This window comes from Littorina saxatilis, linkage group LG15 (genome assembly GCF_037325665.1).
Source record: "Littorina saxatilis isolate snail1 linkage group LG15, US_GU_Lsax_2.0, whole genome shotgun sequence".
Taxonomy (NCBI): Eukaryota; Metazoa; Mollusca; class Gastropoda; order Littorinimorpha; family Littorinidae; genus Littorina; species Littorina saxatilis.
The window spans coordinates 16,326,655-16,340,976 of record NC_090259.1 but is presented as its reverse complement, the minus strand read 5'-3'; the positions used below and the strand labels follow the sequence as shown (position 1 = coordinate 16,340,976).

Genomic DNA, 14,322 nt, shown 5'->3' with positions numbered 1-14,322 from the left:
ATAACAATAACAATGATTTCAAATAGCCTTGGTGGCAGAAAGAAGAGACAAATAATTCACATTTCTATCATTTATGTATTCACGATTACACACGATTATTATTTTTTTCGTCGCGGATTGCAAATGTGAAAAGAAACCGCCCGTCCTTACCTTGTCTTGCATCCCTTTTTCAACCACAGTAAATTAAAACATGCCAAACACTAGAACGCGGTATTTCTCACACATTCAAAGTGGTAGAAATCCTGAAATAAGTTTCTGTGACTAAGAATATGTTCTGTTTTTGATCAACACTCTCTCACCCTCAGGGCATCGCTGAGCAGACGACAATCAAGCAATACGGGAAGAAACTCTTAAAGCTTCATTCGGATCACACGATTAATCTCCCTTTAATACAGTTTTCGACCACGACCGTTTCGGAATCAGATTTAGGCTTTACCGGATCATGCTTTTGAACAACGCAGTCCGGACGATGTGGGTCGTGTGCGACCCATACTTTCTAAAGAAGCATTCAACGTTAAAAGCATGGGCCGTATACGACCCACGCCAACCGAATAGGGATAAACACAATAACATTTCGTGTTTAATTCCATATGGGTCGTCCACAACCCACAGCATCAGTCCGGACTGTGTCCGTCATCGTTTGTTTGTTTAGGCCTAAAAAAAATAGGTGTGGTTACGGTAACCCGACCTACCCTATTTTTAGGGGCCGACCCTATAACTTTTTATTACATTTGTCAAAAACGCAATGAAAACGCAATGAAAGCGAAAGCGCACGAGTCGCACACTTATTTCCCTGTCAAGTAGGTTTAATTTGTACACATTAGAAAAAAAGTTTAAAAAAAAAAAAGTGATTGCCTACCTTCCTACCTTACTTTTTTTGGGGCTATGTTACCGTAACCACACCTATTTTTTTTTTTTTTTTTGCCTTACAAAGATAATTGTGGAGGAAAAAAGGTCCATGGGAAGATTTAATGGCGTTTGAAGAATACATAAAGTCTTAATCAAAAACACCTAATAGTTTCAGAGACACAGACACTGTTGTGAGGTTCTAGGTCGTCCACAACCCAGGAAGCACGGTCAAGGGAATGATGTGACGTTCATCAGGATTTTTAGCGTTACATCGGGTTACGGATTTCATAGCCTTGCCTACTGTCTACTGTCTCGACGTGAATACAGAATACAGATAATTATGAACCGTGACTCATGATGTAATCTGTGAAAACCGTACAGTCCATACATATGGAGGTGAATGCTCGCCTAATAGGCTACTGGGGCCGGTTTCATATACCGCTCTTATCCTAACTTAGGAGCTCTTAAGGGGTCAAGATGGGGTTAAGAGCAAAGTTAAGATAGGTGCGTTTCACGGACCGCTCTTTGGCCAAAGAGCGCTCCTATGTCGCTCTTAACATAGGGCAGCCCCCCCCCCAGCCCTAAGTTAGGTAAGAGCAGACAGAAGCGCCCCCAACTTGCAAGGGAGATAATTTTAATCCTAAAAATGGCGGCCGTAAATGAGACTGTGAGTCGACTCGACTCGTGCATCATTTTGCGATATAACATGCGCCATCAACACATTTTCGTCACCGCACGGATCCGCGGAATGCCCAAGACGATAAGGAGAGTGCCGCACGCTTTCATTTGTCAAAGCATGGACTCTTCTTTGAATTATGTTGACAAGAGTGTGGACGGTATGCAGTTTAGCACTTACATTTACAAGCACCCGCGAAGACTATGATTGCACCGTTTTCTGCGTGATTGATGTCTGTCAGTCCATGCACGGCGACATATTCTACATCAGCAAGGAAACGAGTCTTCGCTGCATCCACCGAATGTATATTCTGCCTTGCACGACGAGTGTGAACCCGACAGGAAGCGGCTAACCACACGTACTCGTGAGCAATTCCAGATAGCTTGTACTTGTAGTGCACTTTTTCGGCGTGTTTGTGGTGCTGTTTACACACATTTTCGAACAACAGTCTATCAGTCAGTCAACGAAACAAAACAGCACGAGTATAATATCAACAAGGAAGGATGCCACGCCGTGACGGCTTCTATAGGCATTGAAGTAGTTGGTGACGAACATCTTTGGACCGTGTGTCGTGTTGTTCTATGGCCAGGGTGTGAAAAGGGTACCATGATTTTAAATGAGAGTTGGGTGTGTCCTGCAATCCAAGCACCTCTGGGCTTGTTCATATACGGTGACATTGGCTACATCTTGACACCCTGAATACTCAGTCACACCCTATATCTACAGCAGTGCTCCAAGCAGGTTAACTCAACACGTGAACTAGACACGTCAGCAAGACACGTCAGCATTGTTTCCTGTCATGATGAAAAAAGGTAATGTTTGGAATAGATCTAAAGCATAATTGATCAAATGTTCCTTTCAAGGCATGCTACTTTTCAGATTGTGTTTGGGAATGTTGTTGCAGAAAATGTCAAGGTTATAAAACAGCTTGCATGAGAGAGAAAACATTAGAGCAGAAAAGGCATGTTTGAAACTTAAATGGGTTGTTATTGTTAATCAGCACCATATTATATACTGACTGTGCTCGTTGTAAGTTTGACTTGGTAGCTGTGCTGACAGTGTTGTCTTAGTATCATCTGCACTGCAGATCTGTGCAGCGTATTCACCTGGTAATTGTAAATGCATACAAGCAAACACTGAAACATTCAGCAAACGCTCATAATTTTCTTTCTTGTATCACCAGAGAATAAACTTCATCATCGTCTGGCACCACCATGCTCTCCTCCAGTGTCATCTTCTACCCGTGGACACTAACATACAGTTACCAAAGCAAGGGCAGAGACAATGAGTAATGCCAATGAAAGCATAAGTCTTAGTGAACGTGGTGTGCAAGAAAAGACTGGACATCATTTCAGGTAAATATGTTATGCTTGTAATATGATACTCATTCAGTCATTGACAATTCTGTAGAACATTTGGAAAACAAAAGAAGAGGCGTTCTGGGATCACATAGTACTAACTTGTGTAATAGTAGTAGTATGCATACACATTGAAAGAGATGTGTCAAAACGTATTGTTCTCACACACAGTGACACACACAAAAACTGGACAGTGAGTAAGAAGAATGCTGTTTCAGTGTTTGACTTCTTTTTTAAACTTTTATCTGAAACTTTGACTTTAAATTTTACTACTCCTTGATATCAACAAAACTGATTCTTAAGTGACAATAACTAGTAATTTACTAGTACTAAAAACATGTATTTACACTGTTATTGTTAACGTGGGGGGGGGGGGGGGGGGGGGGGCATAGATTGTGAGGAGAATAGAACATGCTCTAGGGGATTTAAAGAAATTGTGCTAATTTGTAATTCAGTTGGTTTGTTCCATTTCCTGAATTGTTAGCCTTGTCTGATTCATTTTAAAGGACTGAGTCATTGCTGATATACAGAGCTTTCTTTTAATTGTTTAACCCCTCTAAATTAACGCAAGACCTCATGTTTTTTATTGCTGAAGCGATTGACACCTGCATCAGCAGTAATGGCAGAACACAAAGTACAAAAGTTAACCAAAGAAGACACCCTGTTCTGGACAGATAATTGATGTTCTTCTTCACGTATGTAAACGTTGCCAAAGCGCTTTGAGCTGTGAAGAAGCGCTATATAAATGTTCTATTTTCATTATTATTATTATTGTGTCTATCCTGAACTTGAGTCGATTTTTAAGTGGTACTTTGTGTTTTTTCGGGTCAATTTTTGGGGGATCCTTTTTTGAGCAGCGGAAGAGTGTGCCACATTTCCAAGTGAAGTGCCTTTAATGGCGTAGAAAGTTTGAACAAAATGATTCGGGAGTGATTTTTTTTTAAAGTACACAATTTGTACAGATAAAATGGTTTGCTAAGTGTAGTATGAATAAGAGCAAGTTTTAGAATTACTCACTGTCTTCTCTTTTTCTTGTAAGATTATGTGGTGAAACTGCTCTGTTGCTAACATTTAATAATAATAAAGTGTATTTATATTGCGCCTATCCCTTACAAAAAACAAAAATATTTGGCTCTAAGCGCATTACAACATGTGAAGGACTTGGTACAATCAAGTCTGACAAATACAACAGCACAATATACAGTCGGTCTCTTAGGTAAAAGCAGCTTCGACAGTTAAACACTTCTACTAAAAGATCCTCTAACAATTTACAAACATAGTTAAAGAACATCGAGTTAATAGGAATTAAAAAAAGGTTCTTATAATAAAACTATCTAGCGAACGACGAAGAAGAAGAAGAATAAAACTATCAATGTCAATGTATAACAAGTCATTCAACGTAAATGGCCAAAGAACAACAATAAAACAATGGTGATAAAACAGTTATACTCAATGGCTAATAACGAGGCAGAGTTAAATAGTATCGACACAAGATTAAAACAAAACATATTTCTGGAGACGAATTAACAACAATAAAGCAATGGTGATAAAACAGTTTTACTCAATGGCTAATAGCGAGGCAGAATTAAATAGTATCGACACAAGATTTAAACTAAACATATTCCTGGAGACGCATTTAATACAAGAAACCTTCTGCTCTTATGACTATGTTGCTGTTCCTTGTTCAAGGACCTCTACCCACACACTGATGCTGACACTCATTGAGGGGCCAACTACCAACACTGATTGTGATACTCGCTGAGGGGTCGACTACCAACACTGAGGCTGACGCTCGCTGAGGGGCCAACTACCAACACTGATGGTGATACTCGCTGAGGGGTCGACTACCAACACTGATGGTGATACTCGCTGAGGGGTCAACTACCAACACTGAGGCTGACACTCGCTGAGGGGCCAACTACCAACACTGATGCTGACACAACACTGATGCTGACACTCGTTGAGGGGTCGACTACCAACACTTAAGGCTGACACTCGCCGAGGGGCCAACTACCAACGCTGATGCTGACACTCGCAGAGGGGCAAACTACCAACACTGACCCTGATACTCTCTGAGGGGCCAACTACCAACACTGATACTGACGCTTGCTCAGGGGCCAACTACCAACACTGATGTTGACGCTTGCTCAGGGGCCAACTACCAACACTGATACTGACGCTTGCTCACGGGTCAACTACCAACACTGATGTTGACGCTTGCTCAGGGGCCAACTACGAACACTGATACTGACGCTTGCTCAGGGGCCAACTACCAACACTGATGCTGACGCTTGCTCAGGGGCCAACTACGAACACTGATGCTGACGCTTGCTCAGGGGCCAACTACCAACACTGTATGTAGTGGCCACTGTGTAACGTCCCTTGCACAAAACAACAAATTTTATATTTAAAATGGTTAAAGGAATTTTTTAAGCATTTACATTAATTATGCCAGGAACAGTCTGCAGACACAGAAGTATACAGTGGTTTTGTCAATATTAGTTAGCAGTTAAAACATGTCCAACGTTCATATTCTATTTCTATACTACCTGTCAACAACAACAAACTAAGCAAACGCGTTTGAGGGCAGATCATTTTAATGAGGCCATTTATTGTAAAACCAATTATAAGACTGAAAAGGCCATTCATTGTCCTATGTTATATAGAAAACAGATTTAGTTTACGCGAGGTACTGTTTATAAAATAGAACCTACAAGACTAGCATCCCCAACAATCAAATTCGCAAAATCAAGTTTAACGTGTTAAAATTGACATATACTGTTCAAAAAAAGAAACGCATAGTTGCTACTTGCCAAATTTGTTTTATTTTTCGAAAAAATTAACAGAAAATCCAATATTTAGATTATTTGTTTGAAATTTGGTATGGACACAGTTGAATGCACACACAGTTCATTTGCATCTTCAAATCAATCAGTCAATCAATACGATTGGAGGCCGAGGCTGTCAAGTCAGTAGGGGGTGTGACTGCCTTGAGCAGCAACAACTGCCCGGCACCTTCTGGGCATGGACTGGATCAGATGCCGGATATCTTGCTGTGGGATGGTGTCCCACTCCTCCTGAAGTGCCTGCAATAGATCGCGGTGATTTGCCGGCGCTTCTTCTCGCCTGCGCACACGTCTGTCCAATTCATCCTAGAGGTGTTCTATCGGGTTCATGTCTGGCGACATGGATGGCCAGGGAAGCACCTGGACATGGTGGTCGGTGAGGAACTGGGTGGTGAGTCGTGCTGTGTGCGGGCGAGCGTTGTCCTGCTGGAATATGGCATCCTGGTCAGCCAGAAGAGGAAGGGCGTGTGGGCGCAGAATTTCCTCCACGTATCGCTGGGCAGTTATGCGCCCTTGGACGTGCACCAGGGTGCTCCTTCCAGCGGTATTGATCGCCCCCCACACCATGACGCCTCCACCACCATGAACGGGTGCCTCATCCACACAGTTGGGCGCGTAACGTTCGTTTACTCTCCGGTAGACCCTCCTCCGACCATCATGTCGCTGGAGCAGGAAGTAGGACTCGTCGCTGAACCACACGTGTCTCCAGTGATTCCGGACGGTCCAGCGAAGGTGCTGGTTGCCCCACTGCACTCGGTTGTGGCGATGGCGGCGGGTGAGGACAGCTCCTCTGTGAGGTCTGCGAGCTCTCAAACCAGCTTCATGCAGGCGGTTCCGCACGGTCTGGTCCGATAATCGGTGTGGCCCGGGGAGAGCCTGGACAGAAGATGAGGCCGACAGGAAACGATTCCGGAGGTGGCGGAGCCGTATGAAGCGGTCGTGAGCAGCAGTTGTCGCCCTTGGTCTTCCCGCTCGTGGCAAGTCAGCAACGGAGCCAGTGGCTTGAAACCTGACCCACAGTCTACTGATGGTGCTCTGGGACACGTGGAAGTGCCTGGCGATTGCACTTTGACTTTGGCCTGCTTGTAAATGACCCAATGCAATTTGGCAGTCTTCTCTGCTCAATCGGGCCATCTTTCGTCGCTGAATTGTCGTCTGATTTCTTTGTGGCGAACAATCCGCTTTTATGGGTTTTGGAAGACATGGTGGGAGCTCAATATTCCCCGAGTTTCACGAGATTACACTGAAGCATGACGAGTGGTCATGCCAAATGAGCAATTTTGACATTGTAGCCACTGATAACCCATGCGTCACGTGCAGAGCTCACTTGTGGCAATGGACGAAAGGTCAACGACCAGATAAACATTTTCTGCAGTTTGGTGGATATCCTTGTAGCCATATAACTAAATTAACCAAATATTACAAGCTATGCGTTTCTTTTTTTGAACAGTATACTATCAAAACTGCTGAAAGGAAACCTGTTGTGCATGTTATTAGAAAGAAAAATTAAATATGCATCCAAACAGTCAGCTTAGTTTACATATCTTGTCTAACAATGGCGTAATGGCATGATGAACGGTATGTAATTCTTCTGAGAAGCCGTAAAATGCGGTTTCTGGGGCCATTTTAGTGGGTAATCAGAAGAAATCCAGCACATTTAATAAATTTCTCAATGCATTGCCTTCAAACGTCTGGTAATTTATGCTAAGACATGTCGTTAAGTACATCAAGTCATTCGAGAGATTAGGTTTGCTTTTATTTGACATGCCAGAAAGAGTCCTTAAAATAGTCGGTTGATCTAACTCTAAGTCTAAGCTGACTCATCAAACAAATTTAATTTGTTGCTATTTTCAACTTCAAATAAACCAAATACTCAAATTTCATGTACATATTTTATTAGACATGGATGGTATGAGGATTTCAAAGCGAAAGTAATCTTTAAGAAGTGGACTATTTTCACAGCGCTGAGCACAAATAGCCCACATCAAGCTCACTGCTGAGCAGGGCTTTTGAGAGAGCATTTCCCAAGAATGTTTGTACGCGTTTGAACAAGTGGTCTGAGCAGCCGTCGTTGATTATGAATTACATTTCAGTGTAATTTGAAGCTTTAATGTTTGTTTAAAAAGCCTGCATATTTAAAAACAAATCTGTTTTCTTTGGAAAAGGTACATCTTTATTTTTTGTAATTCTTTCTAACATGTCGCATAACAGCAGTACTAACGTTTCAAATGACTTGACATTTTGTTTGTAATTCGGTACATCTGATTGTCTTGTCTTTCCATTATTGCCCACAATCAGCAGTAGTGATTACTTCGGCACTTGATGGGATGTTGCGCAAGTCCAAGAAAGCAGCGTTTCCAGCATCCAAAAGTCCATTTAAAATTCACAGGTTGGGGAGTATGGGGGGAGGGGACATGAGTCACAGTGTGTGCATGCCGATGTGGCATGCAGTCACCTACTTTTGTTGTAATTACGTTTGCTCAAGCCATTGCACGATGTAAAAAGAAGTAAACCGTGTTTTTATTGTGGCACCTTGTTGTGACCCGTTTTGTGGAGCGTTAATATTTTTACGTGAGATTCACGTGCTCCTTGTTCAGTTGTTGTGACCTGGTTTTGGTCGGAGTGTCACAAACTGCGTCGTTTAGTTCTAGAACACCGTGAGATTCACGTGCTCTTTTCTGTGTCTTGATTTTGAGGTGAGCCCTGCGAATCTGCGTTGCAAGTTTTAGAATACGTGTGACTCACGTGTTTTTAGCTTTGTGATGTCAGCTAGTTCCTTGGTCTTCTTTCTGTTAAATATACCGTTTTAAGTTTTGAGCATGCACGGAGTGCGTGATCGGTTACTGATTGGTTGTAAAATAGTAGTTTCACCCGATTCTGTCTTAGGAATGTTGTTGGTTGGTCAATCCGGTGACCTTTGACTTTTGAATAACTATTCCATGTTAGGTTTTTGTTTCCATAAATACCGCTGCTTGACTCCTGTCTCGTCAGTCGATCTGAGGGTTTTAGGAAGCGTTTGGTTTTGATGTAAACGTATGAAGGTTATCAAGTGAACCAACGGAGTGTTTCTTATGTTTTAACGTCAACGTAATGTTCTTGGAGACAGTTGTTTCTCAAGTGTGAATCGTTTTGTGCCCTTCGTTTGTGAGGCAACACGTTTTGGTACTGCTGGTCAACCCACACAGCGCATAAGGTAATTTTGTTGTTACTTGTTTGTGTTGTGTTTTGGTCGCCATTTTGTAATTACTTTGTGAGTTGTTTATGTTTAACGTGAGTTAAAAGTCTGACATGTTGTAGTGTTTCTTTATTGTGTGTTCAACTGTTCTAGTGTTGTGAACGTACAGCAATGTTTTGTAGACGCTAGAAAGTCGCTAATGTTTATAATGATAACTTGTGTTTTCTGTGGTTAACGAAGTTCGAAGTGAAACGTTTTCTCCGACTTTTTCAGCCTTACGTTAAAAGAATTTAGGTAAAAGAAGCTTGCGGTCTGTGGTGATCGTTTGTAAACGGGCTTATTTCTTGTAACGTTATTGAGGGAAAGTGGATGAGTAAATATCTTGTTTGTGACTTTGATTAACGCAGGAACGTTGTCGTTAGACTTTTTTGGTATGACAGTTTGCTTTGTATTCCTGGCCTGATGAGTCAACGTTTTGTATTTTTCTGAAACTAGCCATTTTGGTTTTAAACGTATGTATGCTAAGTTTCTTGAGTATTCTTAGTGCTTATGGTATTGTTGAACGTACGGAACGTAATTCTTTATTGTTGTTGAACGTACAGAACGTAACTCTTTATTGTTGTTGAAGGACTAACCAACGAGTGTGTGGTAATTGTAACTTTCTTGTCTGTTTGTCTTTGCCTGTCTTGTGATTGTTTATTTTTCTTGTTTTTACTTCTCGTGTCTTGTTAATGCATTTGATACTTTTGCCATGTCTAATAATTTGTTTTCTTTTCTCTTTTTCTTTCTGTCCATAAGTTTTTTACCGCAATAAGTAGTATCGCAATACGTAGTATCGCATTACGTGGTACTGTAACTATATATCTATACATTACTGATCCCTAGTGTCAGATGTAAAATAATAAACCAGTACTTTTGCGCGTTATCGCTTGTAACCTGTGTTTGTCATTTCGTATGAACAATATGTAGTACCAGCCTCGCTCACGAAGGCGCGCACACAGTGGCTACTGGTTTAGTGCGAGGCGCGCGACACAAAGGTGTCGACAGTGCGGGCCTCGACGACAGCTGCTGGTAGAGAGTTCCAGTCCTTCACTGTGCTGGGTAGAAAAGCGGCACTCCGATACTGAGTGCGGCAGGTGATGAGGCCGAACTGCTGGCAATGGCCTCTTCGCTGGCGTGGTGGTAAGGGGGCCAGCTTCGACTTGATGCCCGGACAGTGGACGATGCTGTTCGTGATCTTGTAGAGCATCGATAGGCGGGCAAGCTTCCTGCGCTCCTCCAGAGACTGCCACCCAAGGGAGTCCAGCATCCGGCTGACACTTGACGTGTTGTGGTAGCGGTTGCAGACGAATCGGGCAGCTCGTCTCTGGGCGGTCTCAAGCTTGTCGATGTTCTTCTGGGTGTGCAGGTCCCATACTGACGAGGCGTACTCCAGGATAGGCCTGACAAAGGCCTTGTACGCCTGCTCTTTCACGGATCTTGATGAGATCTTCAGATTGCGCCGCAGGAACCCCAGGGTCTTGTTTGCCTTGCTGACGATGTTGTTAATATGGTCGTCCCAGCACAGGTCACCCTGAATGGTCACACCCAGGTACTTGACCGCCTTCACTGTCTCCAGCGTATGCCCATGGAGCTGGTAAGAGGGCTGTAGTGGGCGTCTGCTCCTCGTAACAGGCAGGGTGTTGCACTTTGCAGGATGGAACTGCATGTCCCAGCTCTTCTCCCACTCGGCTAGGCGATGGAGGTCTTGTTGTAGCTGGGCCTGGTCGTTTACGCTAGTCACCACCCTGTACACTGCAGTGTCGTCCGCAAACAGGCGCGCTAGTGCCGTCAGTCTCTCCGGGAGGTCGTTAATGTACGCTAAGAATAGCGTCGGCCTCAGCACTGATTTGTTGCTTAATTAATTCATTTGATAATTGTCGGTAAAAATACCGGCTAACACCTCACAATCGCAAACCTGTTTAATGTTGTCTTTTCTAATTCATGACATGTGTTAGCACGAATCACCAAATATTTGAACGCAATGCGTTAAAAATTGCAGAAATTCAAATGTATTGTTTTGTTTCATTACCCGCTAAAACGGCTTCAAAAACTGCCTTTTATGCCTACTGAGAGGATTACCACATATTTTTTTTTTTTTTTTTTTTTTTTTGCTTAACGCCCAGCCGACCACGAAGGGGGCCATATCAGGGCGGTGCTGCTTTGACATATATATAACGTGCGCCACACACAAGACAGAAGTCGCAGCACAGGCTTCATGTCTCACCCAGTCACATTATTCTGACACCGGACCAACCAGTCCTAGCACTAACCCCATAATGCCAGCCGCCAGGCGGAGCAGCCACTAGATTGCCAATTTTAAAGGTATGACCCGGCCGGGGTTCAAACCCACGACCTCCCGATCACGGGGCGGACGCCTTACCACTAGGCCAACCGTGTCGGTTTACCACATATACCTACTGAGAGAATTAACACATACACCGCTCAGCATGGCATAGTAACAAAATTGACTGTTTCAGATGCACATTTGATTGCTCTGAGTCTGATTTGTTGTCGATTTTAACGCAGGAACCTTGATTTTTCGAATTTGTTTTTTGGGGGTGCCTGTGTTGTAGGAATCACTGTATGTATACACACTTCCTCATGTGAACTCAAACAGCCTTTTGAATAAGGGCAATCAATACATGCCCCTTTTCAGTCATATAATTTGTTTTACAATAGACTGCCTCATCAAAACATTCTGCCCTCAAACGCATCTGCCTAGTTCTTTAACCCTTACACTGGTGCAATTCTGTAACACATGTTACATAGCCACTGGTGAATTAACAGAGAGAAAAATAACAAAAAACAGTCATATAGGTTTTTGCATCCATGGGAGGTAATCGGAACCGACCAAACAGACTGAGCCAGTAGCGCGACATATGTCGTGACAACCAGGTGACAGTATACGTAAAGTAGCGCGACATATGTCGCGACAACCAGCCTAAGGGTTAAAAGAATCACGCTTTGGATTACACAGTCCTGATGATGTGGGTCGTGTACAATCCATACTTTCCAAGGAAGGATTAAAAGTAAAATAAAACGTATGGGTCGTACACTACCCACGCCATCCAATTAGGAGTTTTGCCGTCTCTTTGCATAGGGCCAAAAAAAAAAATAGGTGTGGTTACGGTAACATAGCCAAAAAAAATAGGGTAGGTAGGTAGGCAATCGCTTTTTTTTTTTTAAACTTTTTTTTCTAATGTGTACAAATTAAACCTACCGTACTTTCTGGGTGACGCTTTGTTATCTAAGACGCACCCCCTTCTTTAAAAAAAAAAAAATTGTAATCCAGTCACCCATTGGACGCAGGGGGCCAATAGGGCGCACCAAAATGACCCAGTTTTTGCCATGAGAGGTGGTTCCCCTGTCATATCTGAGAGAGGAAACACTTCCTGCATCGGGGTCAGTGACCAAAGGCATTGTGATAGCTGGGTGGCCTTGTTAAAAGACACGACCTTCTTCCCAGGGGTCAATGACCCAGTTTTTGCCATGAGAGGTGGTTCCCCTGTCATATCTGAGAGAGGAAACACTTCCTGCATCGGGGTCAGTGACCGGTCAGTGACCGAGTTTAACAGAGTGGAAATCTGTGTGTGCCGCCAGATCAAAGGCAGGGCAGTACCTAGTAGCTGAAACATGCATTATCACAAGTTGTTTGACTGGTGCTCAAGCGGTCTCTTTGATTTTTTTGTATTTCATACACGGATTAGGGCTTCGTTATACAAGACGCAGGGGTCGAACTCGAGGAAAAAAGTCGCGCCTTATGACCCGGAAAGTACGGTACTTGACAGGGAAATAAGTGTGCGACACGGGCGCTTTCGCTTTCATTGCGTTTTTTGCACTCGGTTTTTTTTTTTGTTTTTTTTTGACAAATGTAATAAAAAGTTATAGGATCGGCCCCTAAAAATAGGGTAGGTCGGGTTACCGTAACCACACCTATTTTTTTTTTAGGCCTAGTATGGGTCGTACATGACCTACACCATCCCAATTAGAATACACAGCGTAAAATTCCTTACGGAATTCCATATGGGTCGTTTGCAACCCACATCAGCCTGACTGAGTAGTTCAAATTACTTTGTTTGTGTTAAAAGATAATTTTTCAAAAGTTGTGGTCAAATGACTTGAAGAGAAAAACCGGTGTATTTTATGGTAGTTCCTGCCCTCAACTTCCTTGGAATATGCACCATTTTGATCACTGTTTCTCGTAATTTCCGTTGACTTGTGCTCTTCAGTGTACTCAATTGCGATGAAATTTAAAGCCACATTGATTTTCGGACTGTTGTTGTTGAAGATATTGAGTTTTTAAGTTTGTCTATGTAAATTGAATAATTAATTCTGTGACCTAAAAAAGAGAGGGGATAGTACTGTGACAATTTTCTGAATTTTGATTTTAACCCCAACCTTGTTCTTAGGTGTCCCAGTTCAACACACAGTGACTAGTATTTCTGAATCATACACACTTTGAAGGCAAACTTAATGCCTTATTGCACCCATTTTTGTACCCTAACTAAAACATTCATTTCCGTGTTTATTCATTTAAACGTTCAATGGCATTTAAAGGTAAAATAATTGATTTGGCTTTATCCTCGTATGTTAAAGTTGCCAAATTGTGCCTATTCTGAATTTTCTTTGATGTATAATTAGTGCCTAACGTTATTATAGGGTCGATTTTGGGGGGTACCCTTAATTAAGAGGCGATCATGTAACCCATGTAAAATGAATCTTTGATTCCAAAAGTGTGCCAGATAGCCAAGTGGATGGCCTTTAATGACAAAGAAAGTTTGAATGAATTGACACGGGAATGAATGGTCTAGTGGGGGTACGAAAATGGGTGCAACATATTTTTTTGGCAGAGTGTATATCCAATGTCAATAGTAATACCTGCCTTGCATGAACAAATAAAGGACTGGGTGGTAACGCACTTGCGCTCGGAAGCGAGAGATTGTGAGTTCGACCCTGGGTCAGGGCGTTAGCAATTTTCTCCCCCCTTTCCTAACCTAGGTGGTGGGTTCAAGTGCTAGTCTTTCGGATGAGACGAAAAACCAAGGTCCCTTCGTGTACACTACATTGGGGTGTGCACGTTAAAGATCCCATGATTGACAAAAGGGTCTTTCCTGGCAAAATTGTATAGGCATAGATAAAAAATGTCCACCAAAATACCCGTGTGACTTGGAATAATAGGCCGTGAAAAGTAGGATATGCGCCGACATGGCTGCGATCTGCTGGTCGATGTGAATGCGTGATGTACTGTGTAAAAAATTCCATCTCACACGGCATAAATAGATCCTTGAGTCTGAGTCTGGAGATACGCGCGCGATATAAGACTTCATATAATAAAAGATTGATAAGAAAATTGTGTATGTAACTTTGTCTCACATA

The 14,322-nt window shown here is 42.6% G+C and overlaps 1 protein-coding gene across 1 annotated transcript; it reads left to right on the top strand.

Annotated features, from left to right (window-relative positions):
* Positions 1–1,274: 1,274 nt before the first annotated feature.
* Positions 1,275–8,150, top strand: LOC138948671 (uncharacterized). Its single transcript, XM_070320258.1, has 3 exons — positions 1,275–2,337; positions 2,709–2,880; positions 4,573–8,150. Exon 3 carries the CDS (start codon positions 6,096–6,098, stop codon positions 6,582–6,584), a length of 489 nt encoding a protein of 162 aa, XP_070176359.1. The 5' UTR covers positions 1,275–2,337; positions 2,709–2,880; positions 4,573–6,095; the 3' UTR covers positions 6,585–8,150.
* Positions 8,151–14,322: the final 6,172 nt, after the last annotated feature.